The sequence below is a fragment of the Zerene cesonia genome, chromosome 8 (assembly GCF_012273895.1).
Source record: "Zerene cesonia ecotype Mississippi chromosome 8, Zerene_cesonia_1.1, whole genome shotgun sequence".
Classification (NCBI taxonomy): Eukaryota; Metazoa; Arthropoda; class Insecta; order Lepidoptera; family Pieridae; genus Zerene; species Zerene cesonia.
The window spans coordinates 3,179,856-3,200,718 of NC_052109.1; the positions used below are offsets into that span (position 1 = coordinate 3,179,856).

The following is a 20,863-nucleotide window of genomic DNA, read 5'->3' on the forward strand; positions in this document are numbered from 1 at the left end:
AATAAAAGCTTTATGTATATGAATATACTTCGTGTATCATTATAGATTTCCATTTAAACATATATATATATATATCCATCCCACCCATTCCATCCACCATCCATCCCCGTACGACACACAGTAACATGCTAATATTTAACGCCGGTCTTCCATGTGGGTGTGATACTTCCCCGGGTGCGAGCTGACCCAATTTGTGCTCGAAAAGTACTCGACTCCCACATTTAAAATGAAAGTGAGATGGTATTTTGTTATTAACAATCCTTGTAATTAAAAATTCGCACATCACGGCTTTTTAACATACGAAGTCAGTACTATCTACAGAAGTTCAATAAGACAATATTATGTATTTATAAATTGATCATATAACTAGTGAAATGAAACACGAGCATAGTAGCAATAACGTCACGTGTGATAAGGAAAAATTTTGTTCAAATGTGTGGCAACACAATAATTTTTTGAACATATTAAAATGCGCATTCGTTAACATAAATATCTCGTATATTTTTGTTGACTGACAAAATTACATCTATCGTCAATACATATTATTATATTGTAATGGGATTCTTCTCTCATATATTAATTAGTAGATGGAGACCGCGGATTCACTCGCGTGGTACCCGGGTAAATGGCAGCCTCTACAAATTTCATCACTTGTTTTTGTGTGAAAGAGACAAATGTACATCCATACGTCCATCTTAGAAACTTTCGTGTTTAAAATATTAATGTGCATTTTAAACATGCAATGTGTTTTCCAAGATTTTATTAAAATTTATTTGATAGTTCGCTGAGGCAAATATCCTAAGGGGGTTATAAAGTTTTGACTTTAGGTTCTGTGTTGAATATTTCTATATAAGTCACATTGTATACCATGCTAGAGTGCAATATGTGTAATTTGTTGATATAACATAATCTATACTAATATTATAAAGCTGAAGAGTTTGTTTGTTTGTTTATTTGAACGCGTTAATCTCAGGAACTATTGGACCGATTTGAAAAATTCTTTCAGTTTTAGATAGCCTATTTATAGAGGAAGGCTATATAGGCTATATGTGTGTACCACAGGCGAAGCCGGGGCTGACCGCTATTTTCTTATATATTTACTCTATAAGATTTTAGAAACCGCTCCATATATAGAATGTGGTGTAATGTATGGATAATAATATGATACTTGTGGCGAGTAGAGGATATTGAAGCGGTTCAAAAGAATGTTTTTATGTTTTATAAAAGTCCTTTGATTTTTAAGATATAAAGACATTTTCAAAAAAAAATTCAACCCCTGCCAAGTTCTTCTTGATTGACTCTTAATATAGAATATATATGTATCGCAATAGCTATCCTGTATATTAATACTATAATTGTGATTTGAAAGGCATGCATCTCATAATGAAAATTTTCTGTATTCCTCAATTTTCCTAAACACCACACCACGTGAACAAATATGGTCATCCGAATGCCAAATTGCAAAAAAATATGCCTATTTCTATCTCTATCTATATATCTTTTATTATTAAGATGCATTTAAGACAGATAATATATCATAAACGCCGTTATTTTAACATTAAGTTCAAAATAAATTCCTAATGCAGAGTCAAGAGCTTTTATTAATTTTCTATGAATTACAATAGTCCTTGACTTTACTGAATAACTGGAAATTATTTTAATAACGATGAAATTTAATAAGAACGAATGAAATTTTATATTGATCTATTTGATTCCCCGCTATTAGATGATTCTAATTAAATAAATTTGAATGTTTGACCATTCAAACTAAATAAATTAAAATTATCTTATAGTGGGGAATCAAATAGATTAATATAAAATACTCGAATACTGTTTTAAAAATTATTCTGTATATTAAACCATGTGGCTGACTTTTACCTAAAAACACCATTAAAATATATCTTTCATACCAAACTAGCGTTACAAACCCACGCATAACAAACTCATTCACAATGATGAGTCACGTCTCTGTGTCTTTTATATCCAAAACTTAAATTGCATACCCGTGAATCATTCGTGATTTCCGTCGAAGCGGATTCTATTACACTGATGGACAATCATAAAACCGCAATATTATAACATAATTATATGACGGCTGACCTTTATATTTCCTATTGAATGAAGCTCGAGTTAAGAAGTTTTTATCATTCGAAAACCATGACAGAAAAAATTTAATTTTGAATTCATTACCGCAAAGCTTACGAGCTTAGGATGTACAAGCGCAAATAGGTCAGAATATCGTTAGATAAACAAGACTCGTCAAGGTCCTAGACCACTGGGGCCTTGTAAAAAGTAGCATAGTTAGGCTTTCGTCGGCAAAATTTCTAAGCCTAATCCTATCCTATTTTACGCAGGTCAAAAATGTACATAATTCATAGTACGATATTTGAGACATAATGTAATGAAAATGAACGTCAAAAATAAATGAACGCGCATAACTTTCAAATTATCCTTGCGCTGGCGCAGGCTAGTAGGTATATAGTATGGATAGTAGTATACATAATGCACAATATAATTTATAATTAATCGGTTAATATATTTCTATGGGTACAGATTTTATACAATATCAAAACCAGGGTAATTAATTGTTAAATATAAAGAAAGAAAGAAAACTAGTCTAATTGCCACACAACAACCCTAAACGTACCTCATCTAATAAGGTACTTTTTCATCTCCGCAGCAGTAACTTAAAACTGTCTTCTTCTTAATTTACTATACGAAAACCCTCTAATATTTGACTTAGTTAATAGATCATAAACTGTAGTGTAAATAATTATTGGACAAAATAAACAATACAAGCACTTATAAATTCATGATAGATGAATTACGCAATAAATAAATGAAACAAATACGTTGATCCAGCTTTAAATAGAAAAATAGCTCAATCTAACGCAACTAAGGTAAATAGAGGCATTTAAAATCCCGGAGATTTTCTATCCGACCCAGCTGTCCACGGTTTAGCTTTATACCAGGAAATAAAACTAAAAGGTATTACGCAATATTGTCTGGAGGATAATCCTCGATTGAAGAAGCAATGAACATGCAAATGATATTCTCATTAACGACATTGTAAAGTATAAGATTTATTCTCTATTTCTCTACGCATTATATGGGTGTGTAGGGTTTATTGCAATATTTATATGGAAGTGATGATAATGTTTTAATGTATTTTATCCACAGAGTGATTTTATTACGGATATTTATCTGATTACCATTTCAAATTAGATAAATATTCATGCTATTTACTATAAATACAATTAAAAATAACTTCTTTTTAGTAATCGAAATAGGAATGCTTCATTGAAACAATAAAATTCGAAGCTCAATATTTAAAATTCAATCAAATAAATGTATCATTGTGCGTTTATCATTTATAAAAGCTTATCTTTGTTACGTTGGTTATGAACATAAATAAAGTATAATTAGTAGTACGTTTATTATAAAGCATTTAAAAGCGATTAAGTAAAGGAAAAAAATTAACATGATCAGGATATCAGCAATTCAAAAATGATTACATAATATAAATTTAAATACTGTTAGCTGTATTTGATTTTTTGATTAAATAGAGTTTTGTTTTGCTGTTTTTGTAATTAGGATATCACTACATAGTATAAAACAGATTCGATTTATCTGTTCCTTTGTATGTTTAAATCTTTAAAACTACGCAACGGATTTATGACGGATGGGTTTGGAATATTGAATATCAATCTTTATATAAATATAAGAATCAAGGAATAAAGGAGTTTGAAAGAATTCAAGAGGAAGGTTTATATGTATATTAACATCTTTTAAAGTGCTACGTATTAACACGTGCGAAGCCGAGGGCAAAAGCTAGTTATTATATAATTTTATGTTATGGTTATACATCAATAGATTATAAATGTTTGTAAAAATCAGGATATGCGTATAATCGTTTAGTTCCTGCTTTTTAGGGATAAGAGAAGGTTTGACGTCGCAAATAAAGGAATGGACTGGGAAGGGCGTATAAAAGGACACACTTACCATACGAAACATTTAAAATTACTTCAAGCTATTTTTTGCAGTGTTGTACGTTACCCGGTTGGGAGCTAGACAAATTAGTGCCGAAGCGTGCTCAAAACCCACATAAAAATATCAACCTAGAATATGTTACAGAAAAACATCAATTGCATAGATATTTGGAACATATTAATATTAAAAACGAATCCATAATAACTTTACTCTTAACGGAAGACTTTATAATGTGTTCACGTATTTAAGTTTGAAATTTAACCTCTATTTGATAGACAAGACAAGTAACGTATAAGAACTAACATTAGGTTAGCAGGAAAGCGTCGAAAGTGTTGCTTCGTAACTTCTCTATTCTTCGGTCTTGATAGGAAATTCCATTGTATTTACTTTCGATCTAATTAAGAAGTGAATTAATTTCCGAACTTGATATTGAGAAATCCCGTCTTACTTTATGCCCTTAAGCCAAAGTGTACAGCGTGTTTTGGGATCATATTATGAACTTTTTAGCTTTATATTCACACCTGTATGTTCTTTAGAATGTTCAGGTACTGTCAGGTACAGTACTATGCTTTACGGCCATTTGCAATGCAAGTTTTATAATTAACAAATAATAAAATCATTATTACAATTATTGTGGTAGATGGTGGAACAAAGAGAAAATGAATTGTTATATATTACGTGTAATATACATGAAAGTAAATGCACAAAACGGAAGACAAATTATATTTAGTGTCACATTTGATTCACTATAAATCATTCCTTGATTTATTAATAATATTTATGTACCTACACAGACAGCCAATTGTTCCAAAAATTCTCCGTAAAAGTGCTTACATTTTTGGAACAGGTCATGATTGATGTTCTATAAATGGTGGCATGACAAACGTAACAAATGACGATTCAATATATATTTTTTCTAGCTTAAGAGACAGTGTAGATAGTTATATAAGTAATAAAAAATGTTATGGTTTGCCATAACATTATTACAATTATTATTTACAAAGATGTTTTTATTTTACAATAAAGCATGTGAAATTTACTAATAGTCTGTCCCGGATATAATTTATGAGTTTATTTTTACATTCCGCAGTTTCCGTAGACGTAATAATTATAATAATGTTATTCTTAACTACTTTTCTGTATTTTCCTTCTATAGAATTCTCTTTAGAGTTACGTACAAGCACTCAAACGCTTAGTAGCAGCTAGGAAGTATCAAGGTTAATAATTCAGGACACACTGATCACTGAAGCTCGGCGAACCTTAGATATATATCCGTGTTAAAGTATCTCAAAGTAAAAGAGGTGGATGAAATGCAAGAAGTAAAAGCATTTCTAAAAAGACGTAGACTAATTTTATGTTACAAAAGGTACATGTAGTTTAAGGTAACAGGAGAAATAAAAATTGCTACGAATACATTGCAAGTTACACTGATATATATCAATCGAAATGAGGAAAATGTTATAAAAATATACCCGTAAATGAATTGATTGTTTATTAAAATAAACACATTCCTTGTTCGTTATTTTATGTGTGTTTTATAAGAATCATTTCACCATACATGTGTTACGATGCAATCTTGAATATTGAACACCAGTGCCATAGTTGGTTATCTCCAGTGTGCGCTTTCATTGTATTAAATTTGGTTATATCAGATAACGAAACTGTATCCAAATACATGCAATATCTTACAAGAAACTCGTGACTATTGTCATGCTTGTATATTTCGTAATTGATTGATCTGTATATACTAATTATACTATTATTATATACGCAATTTAAGTTTGTAAGTATCGTTGAATGGATGGATGGATGCATGGATGTTTGGATGTTTGTTACTCTTTCGCGCGAAAACAGCTTATTTTATCTGTATGAATTTTGGTACAGAGATAGATTATAACTCGAATAGGACATAAGATAATTTTGAAACGGGTACCACGCGAGTGACGCCGCAGGTTACAGTTAGCAATAGCATACATTTGAAAAGTTTGCTTGTTTGAACTTTGAACGCACTAATCTCGTGAACTACTGGACAATATACAACAATTCTTTCATCGTTGGATATTTACATTATCCCTGAGTGATAGGCTCCATAATTGTACCACGGGCGAAGCCGGAGTAAGCCGCTAGTATCAAATATTCCTGGTGTGTACATATTCATTTTATAGAAAGGTCAGCTAAGAACTTCATTGTATAAAACTTTTACTGAATAAAACATGTTCAATTGTTGGCGAAATTAAGTACATAAAAAGGCTTACAATTAAAAAGCATTACTAACGTTAATTAGCAAATCCTATTAAGCTTTTCTTTTATTTTTAGATTTAACCTTCTCATTATTGTATTCGTATAAATGTAAAAAATTATAATAATAAAATTGCGAGCCTGAATCGAATTATTTCATTAGAGTCTGTTTTTTATCTTGTTTCAAATAATGTAAATATTTTTTTAATTTATTTATTATGAAAATTATAAATACAAACAAATTTAACTCTTTAATTGCATCGTAATTATTAATTTGAATTCAGAACTATGTAATGCGTCCTAATACATTAATTGATTTTATATCACAGAGAAAATTAATACATTTAAATTAAATTAATATTTTACATAATCGGATTAAAAATATTTATAAATTGTTCTAGTTTAATCTAATTTACTAGTTCATTAAAGTATCATATAAAACAGCAATAAATATGAGAATCTTTTGAAAACAAAATTATACAATATAACTCGTTTTATCCGCCAACATACCATTTATGCAGATATCCGCGGACTAGTTTTTGTCTTCAATATTGTGATTCGTCTCTTATGTCGGTATCATGTCAATGTCGGGAATCAAATCAAACTATTATTTAGTTATTTTTTCTAATCTACTTAGGACAAATATTTAAATTAGATGTAACATCTAGATTCACATTTAAATGTACATGTGATATGCATCTGGTCTTTACTCCATTGGAACAGCTGGGCTTAACGTGACTAGATGATCTATTTTACTAAAACTCGAAAAGCAACTTGTGTTTTATTGGTTTAACTTAGTTATTATTTAGTTTGTAGAACAATTACAAACTATTATATAGAACAATTGCAAACGATTACTACATTGGCTTTCTCAAAATAGTCCCAGAACTCTTCTTAATATTAGTTAAAGCGAGAAGTAAAAATTTCATTCCTATCTGGATTACAACACGGAGCTAAAGTGGTTGGAAAATTTGATCTCGTCTGTCTATTTTTTTTTATCTATATTTAACAAACGTTTCAATAATCTTTTCAATTTTATAAAGCAGCAACCAGTTTGACAAAACAGACAGACATTTAAATATTGTAAATACAGCCGAGAGGTCATGTGTCGCCACGGTACGGTGATTGACGAGGATCCGAAGATCCGAGATCGATTTTTCTTCTAATCTTTAAAATGTCTCAATAAGAAATTAAAGACTTTTTAACGAAATTTAAACGCAATTTATTCATTATATTATTTACTCCACGTTTCGAACACTTCGCAGCGAGCATGGTCTGAATAAATCGCGCTAAAAATCCGTTAAAAATTCTTTAATTTCTAAATGTATAATACTCGCGTAAAATCAAACACAAGAAAATGTCTCAGTAATTAAGTATTTTAAATGGTATAAACAAAAAATTAATTATCATCATTTGTTACAGATTTCGCGAGATCTCAAGTAATGTAAAGAAGAGAGCTCATGTAAATTACTTTAAATGGATTATACAGCATGCCTATGACAGCGCAGCGTGGAGGCATGGATGGACCGTAGGATGCGCGTCTCTGCGGCGCTTATATTCATGACTATTTTCATACCCATCGCTTCATTCGTGCCTGGAACCGATGGTGAGTTTGATATTATTATATTATACCAGATTGAAAGCTTTTCAATAAAAATCTTTTCTTATAAGGAGACTGTGGTTTTGTTAAAGATAGAAGGAATAAAACCCTCCTCTTTGATCCTATTATTTGTGTAACAATGTGTATAAAGTTTTTGTACATATAAGCTTAACTAGAAATCCAAGGAAGGTCAAATTAACTATTGTTCGACCGCCATCTTCAACATTTTCCCTTATTTAAACACAATAAAAACCACAATTCTGTTGTGGACTATAGAGTAAAGAGACTATTTTCAAATATACATTTACACGTAAATTCGGAAATGGAAAATTTAGTTTCAATTTCGAAATTGGAAACGTATTTTATATGCGATTATTATTTATTTATAGCAATTCAAATTCATTACAAATTGTGAAACTAACTTTGATAACAAAATATTAAACATGCAAAGTAGAGAAGAAACGTTACGAGAAACGTTTATTTTCAAAAAGGGTTTTGCAAAATTAAACAATAAAAACAAACACATGTTAAATCGATTATTTGGAACGATTAATGTTGGCGTACCTCGACGGGCTCCATCTGCCTTTTGTTTTATAAACTGATATCGTATCTCCGTGCCAAAGCTACAAAACCACCAAAATGTAATGAATTTTTAATCTCCTTTGAAATTGAGTGAGAAGATACCTATTCTTCCTTTCAGGACCGGTTTCAAGGCAAGACGCCTTGGAGGGTGGCAGCACATCGTTGTACTGCGACTCAACACCCGACACTATTAATGATGAATTAATGCTTCTAGTCTGGTACAAAGACAATGTACCTATTTATAGGTAAGAAATATACGGAATGGAGTTTTCTAACATTGTTGCTGCCTAGAAAATTCAACACAACTATTAACATTTCAAAAAACAATCAATTCGTGTTATCAGTAGTTATAATTTGTGCAAAGAGTATTTTATCTACTGGCCCTTTCTTTACGGCTGAGAATAACAAACAAGTCCGATATTTTATTCAGCCGAATTCTGTTAAATTAGTTTGGGGTTACCTTTAATAACAAACTTTTCAAAACATTTTGTTTACGGAGGAAAATATCTGTAGATACGTTATTCTTCTTACACTCTTTATGGAGGACTAATTATTACTTATTTTCTGTAGATCGGAATACCCGTATCCATTTCATGGTCCTTAGCAGGCCTTTCTTTTATCTCTATTAATCCTTTCCTTATCTCTTATCCATTAAGTTGGCAATACATTTTTAGTTCATAGGCGGTGGTGGTTGCTTACCATCTTTGCCAACTATCACATAAAACATCTGAGAGAACTACTTTCAACATCCAAATATCAGAGGAACTTTGTATGTGAAAATAATAGGAATGCTTATAATGATGATTTACCGATATTGATTTACCGATCGTTACTTCATCACATTAAGATATTTATATTAACAGCGCTTCACAATAATTAATTATTAACATTTAACAAGAATCGGTGAAGCGAACATTATTAGATAAAGTATAACTTTATGCAATGGGAATATTTAGTATCAAATGTCAAAGAGACTAATCAATAGAAAGGTGTTTCTAGTCTTCTTTTTAGTTCGATACCGTACATTTTCTCATTTTCCTAAACGAATAGTCTCCATATAGAAGCGAAATTCGTACTCTAATTAACTAGAAATACTGTTAGATTTAGTTTGCAGAACAAAAAATCATTTAAAACTTATGTGTTATTTCCCTCTCATTTGTTTGGTATTTAAATAGTACTTTCGACATATATTTGAATTCGAAATAACCCTTTCATTTAGTTCTTCGTATTCTTTATTAATATAAAATTGATGTTCGTATTTCAACTAAGAACTTGTCACAGGACACATGCACCTCAAGACATTTTTGCCAAGGAAGGTAGTTTTATTATACGATATAATTATTATGCATTGGCGCTCCGTTCATTCAGCCACTCAAGGATCACGTACATATCCAACGATGAAGGAATTTTGAAATCGGTCCAGTTCATCATGCGATTTCCGCGTCCAAACAAACAAACGGACAAATAAACTCTTCACTTTTATATTATTAGTAGAAATGCACAATACACATGTAGTCCATGTTTACGGAAAGTGATTGGTTTCTTTACATGTATGGATTAATTTCAATTACATAAGATTTTTTCAGTTTCGACGCGCGTATCGGCATCGAGTGGTCCAGTGCTTCTTTCAATACTAGCAACAGATTGAGAGCAGATGTCGGCCAGCAGCCAACTAAGTTAGTGATATCAGATTTGAGGGGAGATGACCAGGCTCTGTACCATTGCCGTGTGGACTTCCTTCAAGCTCCTACGAGAAATATAGGCGTTAATTTAACTGTTATAGGTAAGGGTTAATAGAATAGCTTGTTGGTGAGTAAAATCTTAATATCATATCAATTCATGGAGGATCATGTTTGTTCATAACTATATATTTTCCATAACGGGTACTTTTTATTTTTATTTTAAAATTCATGATCGCTTGAAATTTAAATGACTCTAGTATGCAACACTAAATCTTACAAATTCAATAATCATAAAATATCATCCCAATGTTAATAGACGATAGGTCATCATAACATTGGTTAAACTAGTTTTATAAAAACGTTTTGCAGCAAGGTTACTCTTTGCATTTAAATTTGTTTAGGCTTGAGTTTTAGCGCGCACAAAGAATAATAAATACATGCCGTTTAAAAGAATTCTTATACAAATACCGACGTAACAAAATTCAGTGGGCCGAGAATTGTGCCTTGAGGAACACCTGGCCAATTATGTTTTGGGAAATGGGTCGAGAACAATTCGCCAGTGCGCTATTTTGCCAAAATTAAATTATTAAAAAGTTGAAGAATTCGAACAACACTATTATAAGAAAATTGACCGGATGATTAAAATAATTGAAAACTTTATACATCGAGAAATCATCGAAATTCGTGTACATAGGTATCGCGTATAATAAGACCTGACTTCAAAATTAATCCTCTCTAATTATAGTACCTTATAAATATAGGTTGTTAAATCTGTGGACTATCTACATAAATGAAAGAATGTCACTTCAATAGCGAATATAACTAAACACTTTGTGCCTGTCTGTCTGTCTGTCTGTCTCATAATCACAATTAAACTACTAAACCGTTTGATGAAATTTGCAAAGGATCTAGAAACGACATAAGATATAAGAAATTTCTATCTCGGATCTCATACGGGAACAGGAACTATGCAGGCAATTACAGTCTATTATTTCTGTTGACTACGTGGACGAACCCAGAGTAAAAATCTAGTTCACAAAATAAACCTAGAAATAGTACTCGGTTAGCGGTTAAATCCGACCGAATAGAAAACCTGTCCCATTTTTGATGTCGATAAAAAAAGGATATTTTTTGGCATAGTAACGGGGTCAGCTCTTCTTGCTCCAATCGCCGCAGTGTCCACAGACGAAGCCGCTGAGCATAGCTAACACACGTTGCCTGAATAATAAAAACTCTGAATAACTATTGGGCATAGATGTCGTAGATATACGGAGGCTTTTAGCATTAATCGTGCAGTACTATACTTATTGATGTGAACGTTAACTTTCTTATATCCTACCCAAATGCACGCGAATTAAACTCATAAAATTAATTTCAAAGATATAAATATAAACCTGCAATATTCCTCAAATAAAAAGAATCGAAATAACAGTAAGTATTGTACACTTTATACTTTTACTGGAAGACGATGAAGGAGATGTTTTTGAAAAAAAGTGACAAAACATCCTCTTAGAATCAAAAAATAAAAATCACCACACCATAAACATTACTTTAACTACGCTAGACTTCAAAACTGTTAATTATTATTTAAGGTGCAATTTTACATAAAGTCAAATTTATTGCATATAAAAACCAGTCATTTTTTACTTTAAAAAATTTAATCTTTAAAATCTAAATAGCTTACGTAAATAAAGTTAAATATAATCTTAATAAATATTTATTAAATCATGTTCATAGAATCTCATAATATAGGACACAAAAACATAGTACAGAATTTTAAATTAGCACATAAATGGTTAGTACCAATTCATTACTGAAATATTTTTGTCCTATATGCTCTATCTAATATAACGTAGAATTAATGAAATTTTGCTTCCAAGAAGTGTATTTCCTTTCTCATTAAGGGCCTGATGACTCTTGAATTTTAGTGGAAGGAAACCGTAAATTTTAGCGATCAATAATACTGACTCAGCACTTTTGTACTACGCATTCTTCGTAGAATTAGGACCACTTAGTAACAATGTTATTATTAAAATATTAACGTTTTAATTAATACTTTGGACCTTTAATACCATAAATATAGTTTTTTTAACCCATGTTGCCAAAACTACTAAGATCCCTAAAAAGTTCATAGTAAAATGAGGTTTGTATTTAAAAATAAAATAAAAAGTTGGTTACAATTAAAGCCCACACTAATATTATAAATGTGAAAGTTTTTTGGATGGTTGACCGTCAATCACGTTGAAACTATTGAACGGATTTTGATAAAACTTGGTGAACAGACAGGGTATGAGCTGACTTGGGTGAGAGGATACTTTTATCCCGATTAAATGCTCCCTTGGGATAAAACAGATATTTTGATATCCGGGCGGAGCCGGGACGAGCATCTAGTAATAAATAATTCACTTTCCTTTACTTAACACTGGCCAATAGACATATCTGCTTCACGAATCACGAAGAAGGAAAAAATTTATTCATTATTACTGATGTCAATTAAGAAAAATAAATTCCAGTATAGCTATTCACAATTTCTGAGAATGGCGCAGATTTTGAGATAAATGAAAAGGGTTTTAAAGCTTCGACAGCGATAGTCCAGATAAATGTATGTAGGTACTCCACTATCTAGGCCATTGCCTAGTAGAGTTATCTACTGTAATGTGTAAAATAAGCAATTGTTGTAGTATCCATTATCGTACATTTCATTTCTTTCAATTTTGTGCAATACAGTTATAATAATACATCTGATTTTCCCACTTATTCACTCGCATATTAAAGGAAAGTCTCGAGTTTTTTCCTATATCGTATTTGTTCCCGTGGCATTTCCGGGCTGAAAACTATCCTATGTCCTTTTTCGGGTCTCAAACTATCCGTGTACCAAATTTCACCCAAATCAGTTCAATTGTCTACGCGTGAAGAAGAGAGGCAGTTACTTTTGCATTTATAATATTATAGTCGAATATATATTTAATTTATTACGTTATGCCAGGACAGTGTAGGGAATTAATGACACTGTCAGGAAGCTCCGAAAACGATGAATTGTTACGACAAAAAAGAGCTATGGTTTTGAAGGATTGCCTTGGCTGAAGATAATTTCGAGATATAAAGGCTAACTTTTGTAATTTATTATGTGAAACGGTTAAAGACAGAGCGAATATCACTTTAATTTTTATTTCATATATTTAACTAGGAGAAAAATAATTGTTATTTACATATAGTTTATGATATTAAGAAATATAACTAATCTATATTTTATATCATAATGGTTCATATCGCTATACTTGGTCCGGGGTCGAATAGTGAACCTTACATACATTAATTACGCTAAAAGGAGGATGTAAATAATATATGCCATATACATAATTTATATACAAAAATCTATATGTATCCTTCTTAATAGGATACTTAATTCTTTTGATTGATTATGTGTGGTATTATTGGATAAAGTGAGGCATGTATTATTAGTATGTATTAGTACAAGTACTGACCGTGGGGAATAAGCTTAAATTTGCATGTGAGACCGCTAAAAGTGCAACCAGAAACCGATGGCTTCAGGCCGCTAGAAAACGGCATAAATCGCTGTAACTCAATCAAACAATGCTCCAGGCTCTAAGTCGTTACCATACAGTATGTATGTACACTCACTGAAATGCAATGTTTAGCTTATGCTTCACGGACGCCATTAGTTTTACATTATCTGTTGTATTAATATATATGACATTACTTACAATGTCACTAAAAACACAAATTCAAATATCTTTATTCCGCTCAGAATTAGAACTGGCCGTTAAATTATAGAAATTGAAGTCGATTGATGATAATGTTCCGTTAAATCATAATATAACTAATGAAATAATAATATCACGGTATTGACAAAATACCTGCGACATATATAACCGTTAACATACTCTTTAAATTTAATTACTGTTTGCTTGCGATATCAGGATTTAATGTAAATATGAAGCAAACCGCACTAGAATTTGTGAATAATTAATGATTCCTCTTTCACATACAAACGTACACTCGTGTTTAAATAATTTATTAATATTCGCATGAATACGTGAAAATTAGTAAATGTCGCCGTAAGACTGTAGAATCTGAAATATTATAATCTAACTTGGGAGATTTGATTCATTTTAAAAACATGCTAAAAATAGTTTTCGACTCTCAACTTGCTGCACCTGGCGGACGTTTGGGAAAAGTGAATTCTCGGTATAATACCTAACGAGTAGTTGTGCCCGTTCAACCACACAGTGCGCGAGGTGCGTTCTGTCTAATACCATTTTAAATTAACGGTTTCACTTCGATAGAGTATTATCTGATGGAAAATAATTCGTTAAATTGTATGTTACGGATATTTTTCGACAGATTGCAACCATAGTGAGATTTTACGGTGACATTGATATTGGATCCAACACTTATTTTATACTAATATGTATTAAAAATATTTTTCTGTTTGAACGCTTGAGACGAGTACACTTCGGCACGAATTGGTTCAGCTCACACCGGGGAAGGCACCCCTCAGAAGATCGGCGTGAATAAGTAGCATGATACTGTTTCGTTCGGTTAGTAGGGTACCCGGAGATCCGTATCCTTTTCCTTCCCCTTCCCTGTCCATTACTTTATTCTCATCTCGTTAATCCTTTCTATTTAAAGTTGGCAATCCATTTCTTGTTAATGAGCGTTGGTAGCGCTTACCACCCAGGCGAGCTAGCATCTCCAAGACCGACGAAGAAATAAAAAGCTATTATTCTATTTATATCTTTAAATTATGAAATAACATACAAAAAGTCATGAAAATAAACACAATAATTTAAAAAAGCCACAGTGACCAAGACTAACATATATTAATCTTTATTTTAGCATTTCGCATCATTTCCCTCCATTTTTGAAATGAAAGATTTGTTGACCAAACAATTTAACTAAAGTTTAATAAACATCTGTCAGATGATTTCAACGCGTTTCCGCCGCACCCCACCCACGTCTTCGTGTAATTATTTTCAATGACATGAAAAAATAAATATGAATTGATTTCGATTAAAACTACAGATATATTTTCACCTTTGTTATGTATGGAGGCAATAGGTATATATACGATTAATCAAACAGTCCAGACCATTTTTGTAATTGAAATATTTATCGTCTAAAAAAAATCCAAATTTTCTAGTCCACACGAGCCAAACCGCGGGCGGAAAGCTAGTAAGATATAAACTTCGATACATTTACTATTGTGCCTATATTACTTCCTTATTTCAATGTCAAGTCACACCAAAAAACCAGTAAATGAGTATTTTGGTGATAAATGGTGTTTTGTTCAAAGCAACTGTTTTATTGGAGACATATTCCTAAATTTTCCTCTTTTCTAGTATGCCACGTATTTTCTTCGCGTTTATTGCGAAAGTAATAACGAAAAATGTTTTTATCTTTTAAACGTGTCATGGCTTTAATACTTATAAGACTTATTGTATTAAGCTTTTACATTTAAATGTTACTGAATGAAAACTGCTTCCAAAACGTCGAGTTGAATTATTTTTTTATGATAAATGACATTTCGAATTTATGACCTAATTGTATTTTGGAATCCCTTTATAGGTTTCTAATTTTTATACTAATTTTCATATAAAATGTTTAATAAAGACGTAAAATAATTACTATGACCTACATATAACAAATATTAAATTCAATAGTCATCTGGCGAATACTTCAGAGATTCTTTTAATTAAAGACGCCTTTACATTTCATTTCTATCTTTTATGATTTATTCACATAAATACTTTAGATTTCAATATTCAAATGCGTTATATTATTTAAAGGGAGCATGAAAAAGCAATTATAGTAATGAAATGGAGTCTCCAATTTGAGCAATGAACATTTGTTTCAGTGTTACCAAGCCAACCGTTTTTTCTGGATGAATTAGGGAACAAAGTGGAAAATAAGATTGGGCCATATCACGAGGGAGATACCTTAGTTTTAAGCTGTCTTGTTATTGGAGGTAGGTAAATCATTATTTAACTAAAAAAAACTTCAATAATAAATCGTTACATCACACGTACATTGTGGCTTCATGTCACCTCAATAGTATAACATTTTTATTAATATCTACAACTATATTTTTTATACAGATGAAATATAAAATTAATGTGATAAAATAAAGTCTTGAACGAAAAGTGTTAAACGTTATAATCTTTACTACTAATAAGAATAATTGTGCATAGTCTATTTTTCGATCAACCCAAAACTAAAAATTTGGAAAAATATATTTATAGGAAGGCCTCCACCACGAATTACTTGGTATTCCGGTGAAGACCTGGTCGACGCATCTGATGGCATAAGCGACATTCCCAGTGTACGGGAAAATGAACTTTACCTCCCACTAACAAGAGACAATGCGCAATCGCTCTCGTGCAGAGCCAGCAACACTCATCTTACCCCACCAGTTATTACTGCCTTGGAAATTGAATTATACCGTAAGTAACGTGGAGAAGTCCTACGAAGGAATTGGCTTTTTATCTGTTGATTTGTGTTTGTTTTACTGATTGTACTAGACTTTTTGACTTTAGCAAATTCACAGTAAACTCATATTGCATCCAGTGATAGACATGATTTAATTTAGAGACTATAATCTCTGTATCTATCTTCAAACTCCCTAAATTATTAAACACCAAAAATTAACTTCCTGTTCGTGAAGTATATTAAACTTTCGCAAAGTAAATTAATTTTCCATGATCTTATCATAATTAAGATGTTTTTAATTAAAAGTGAACAATTTAATTTGATTAACAGTATCTGCGTATAATGTGTCTATACATTGGGTACGAGGCACATACGGAGACGTGCTGCAGGCGGGGAAGCCCGCAGTCGCAAGATGCATAGCGCACGGTTCTTACCCCCCACCTGACGTTCTGTGGTGGTTAGATAATAAACACCTCACGCAGCATAGCAACCAGGTAAAATGTACACGACATTATTTGTAAATGACACTTATACCTCGATAGATTAGGAACTATATCAAAGCAATTCATTTTCAAGTAAGAAGGCAAGCAATTATTATATTTGATCATTTGTCTATACGTAACACAAAAAGAAGTTTCAAAACATACAACTTAGCCAATTCACATGCTCTATAGGCATCAATTCCTTCTGCTTTACAAAGTAAATAAACAATTTTTTTGCTTAGTTCCATTTAAACCAATTTAATTTCCTATTAATAGAACATTGATTCTTCAAAACAGTCTGTATGAAGTTCATACAGTGTGCATTCACACCAAATTGTACTAACTCAATTATATAATTGAAAACAAATTAAATTATTCCCTTTTCAGAGCGTCAACAATTCTTCTCAAACAGCGATCTCGTATTTGGAATTAACGCCATCTGTGATCGATAATGGCGCAACTCTAGCCTGCATTGCAACTAACACTGTCATGGCGCCCGGAAGAGACTCTAAAGCTGATGTCGTTGTTCTGAACGTTACCTGTGAGTGTTTACGCTTTTGTACGGTAGATAGAACTATATTTTAAAACATTGGGTTACTAATCTGTACTTTTATACCTTAATTCTCATTTGGGCCTCTAGTATTATACAGACTCGGAACCGAAAAGACCATTTTATATACGGGTAAATACTGGACCGTAGCCGTATTTTTTGTACATATAATATACTTTAAATTATAAACATAAAAAATCTGACTCACATCGGAATGGGAATTGCTGCGATTTTTCCTTCTTAGGAGATATGCATAACTAAAATAGTATTACAAACACGTGATTTAATAAACATGTATCATATTAATGTATACATTAAAAATTAAAAATTAAAAAATAATAAAAAATGAATCACAAACGCATAACCCTCGACATTACCATTATAAACGACACTTCTTTTTTGCCCAATTAACTATTAAACATATATATTTCAGATAGCCCAATAGTAGAAATAATAAAAGAAGGAGATGGAAGACTGAACGAGGTCTTGGAGTTGGACCAACTGCATTTGACATGCGATACTAAAGCTAACCCACCTGTAGAAAACTACATTTGGTATTTCAATGTAAGTCCTTTAATATGTTATAATCTTCTATAGGATTTCTATTTAATTGCGTTCTTGACAGAGTCGGTAATAACACATCTTGGCATCTATATCAACACCGGATTAGTACATAATAAATTCTTCACAAACCGATTGATACATTAAGTACACAAAAATTTTATTAATTGTTTTCAATAAATTTCTTTCTTTTAAATTTAGAGTGTTAAAGCATTAAACACCAATTATAAATATTTGAAAACTACAAAAAAAAAAAACAAAATACTTCCTACCTTAACCGAAAGTTAGTGGGATCTTTTTACAGACTTCATGAAATCTTTAGTATACTCGAATACATTTGAAATTACAGGATATAGAAATTAGACCAAACAGCATATGGGGCACCGAGACAAACAACCAAGCTCTGATCATTGAAGAAGCTGATCGGAAGCATGCTGGTCGTTACTCCTGCTCTGCTAGCAACAGTGTCGGTGAAACAAGATCTGAATTCATCAGTATTATTGTTTATTGTAAGTGTTAAGAAAATAATCGTTTATACATAAAATATAAATATAACCACGTATGATGTATACTATAAATAAATAATAATAATAAAAATATATAAACGATATGGGAATCTTATATATTTCGGGTATTGCATGTTGATCTTGGTATAATTTTGAGCCATTCGTGCTTTCTTTATTCGTTAATGTATTATTAAAATTTCTAGATCCACCAGAATGTATAAGCTCAGGAATTAGTCTCATTAAAGAGACATTGAAGTGCAACGTTAGGGGCTTACCAGAACCTGATACGTTCTTTTGGCATATTCAGCCATCTGACGAGGAAATGCAGCATCTCACGACTGGTTCTCCAATCCTACCACTAAGCCAAATAACCGGGACATTATCCCATACGATAGATGCCAGTTGTGAAGCTGGTAACGGCATAGCATCTCAGGAAAAACCATGTAAGAAAGTATTTACCTTGGAACAGTTGAGACCCCCTCAACCTCAGCAATGTGATCTGGCGTATGAATACAAAGAGTTTCAAATGAGATGTGTTCCAGGTAATTTTTATTTGCGTTAATGTTATTATTGTTTTGCGCTCTGATGACCTAGTAAATCTTGCTTTGTATTTAACGAAGGACAATTTATTAGTAATAAACGGTCCGCCCCGGTTTATCCGTGGCACGTTCATTTCTATATCTTGTGCCTTAACGACTTATCAACATATTTCGCGATTAGTTTTTATTATACAGATTATAGAATACGGTATATCGTTCATCTTGTCTTGCTCACAGAGTGGAGGCTTGTTTAAAAACAAGTTATTTATTTCATTTTAGACGTTAATAAATGTTTGAGTATAAATATAAAATTAGGAACATTATGTAATACTAAAATGTTAGGAACATTATATTTAAGTGAAGCGATAAATTTTGCATTTCAGTTGAAAACGCCACACACTATGAAGTTTCTGTGTGGCGAATGTCTACTTCGAATGCATCTTTATTTCTGGAACGGCGAGGCGCAATGGGGTTCGGAGTGAGTCAGGCCCTGGCGCAGGGGGGCGGAGTGCCCTGGCTAGTGAGAGGACCTTTAGGAACCCTGAAAATTGGCGATGAAGTTGGAGCTTCCGCTTGTAATAGATATGGGTGTTCTGTGGCTCTGCTGTTACGGCCTACTGAGAATTTGTTACATGCTGCCGGAGCACCATGGTGGAAATGTAAGTAGACAAACTTTATGTATTTGCTGACAAGTATAGACAATTACCTTATTTTATAAAAGCAATCAATTCAAGTTTTTATGTGTATATAATGCAGCAAGTTATCAATAACACAAAAACCTAAACACACATTATGGTAAAATGAAACATATCTCTTCCAAGAAAGCATTAAGTAATCTAAACTAAATAAAGTTATTTCTTCTTGATAGCGTTTTTATTATGAATTACAGTTCTTCTGGACAGAGATGTTGGTATATCAGTTGGTGCAATTGTGCTTGTGGTGGTATTTATTACATCAACCACACTTCTGGTGAGACTCATACGCCGGTCGCGAAGTAAGCCTCCAGCTCCAGTCATCCAGGTGTTGCAGTTGGATGACGTAGCTAGGGACTACTTGGATACGATAGGAGGTAGGTAAGCATGAGTTTTATTACTCACGATTTGGCTAATACCTTTTTTGGAACCTTGAAACATCATACTACAGCTGCATTTTTCAGTTTTATTGCGTAGTTACGACTGAAAAATCCTCAGTTGAGGATAAAAAGTTTGTTACTTATCATGTTTACTATTAAAACAGTCAAAAGAGTCTTGTTTTTCCATATAATTGTCAGACAAATGGTCGAGACTATTAAATTTCGAATATACCTTTACGTGCAATGGTTAAAATTATGTACTTTTCAGAACATAAAGTCCACGCATCCCACAGTTTGAGATCATGTAGCAGTGGATATTCTGATGGATCTGGGGAGTCCGCCCCAACAGTGGACAGGCGGAGGAAGCCACGAACGATATGGGAGTATGATCCACCACCACCAGACGTGACGTTAACGCTTCATAGGGAAAGCGCAGTGTAAATAAGAAATTACTATTATACTCTATTTATGATAATAAATTGTTGAACTGCCTATGATTTTATTGTACCTTGTACGCTGGTATTCATCATCATCACGTCATTCATCATCATACGCGGGTAGCAACACTCTAATTTTCCTTATACGCCATCATGAGTGCGATTCTTAAAATC

General features: G+C 32.1%; 1 protein-coding gene across 2 annotated transcripts in view; it reads left to right on the forward strand.

Moving 5' to 3' along the window:
- Positions 1-20,738, forward strand: part of LOC119828589 (hemicentin-1-like) — a 62,704-nt gene extending 41,966 nt beyond the window's left edge. The window contains exons 2-14 of one of the 2 annotated variants that reach the window (XM_038350797.1): positions 7,651-7,834; positions 8,529-8,655; positions 9,997-10,193; positions 15,971-16,081; positions 16,356-16,556; positions 16,873-17,036; positions 17,412-17,565; positions 18,008-18,138; positions 18,485-18,644; positions 18,845-19,183; positions 19,564-19,839; positions 20,070-20,249; positions 20,521-20,738. In XM_038350797.1, coding sequence (XP_038206725.1) covers positions 7,750-7,834; positions 8,529-8,655; positions 9,997-10,193; positions 15,971-16,081; positions 16,356-16,556; positions 16,873-17,036; positions 17,412-17,565; positions 18,008-18,138; positions 18,485-18,644; positions 18,845-19,183; positions 19,564-19,839; positions 20,070-20,249; positions 20,521-20,693 — 2,298 coding nt within the window. In that variant the 5' untranslated portion in view covers positions 7,651-7,749 and the 3' untranslated portion in view covers positions 20,694-20,738. Of the gene's footprint in view, positions 1-7,650; positions 7,835-8,528; positions 8,656-9,996; positions 10,194-15,970; positions 16,082-16,355; positions 16,557-16,872; positions 17,037-17,411; positions 17,566-18,007; positions 18,139-18,484; positions 18,645-18,844; positions 19,184-19,563; positions 19,840-20,069; positions 20,254-20,520 lie in introns of both variants that reach the window. The other variant, XM_038350798.1, reaches the window with a different exon arrangement.
- The last annotated feature ends 125 nt before the right edge of the window (positions 20,739-20,863 follow it).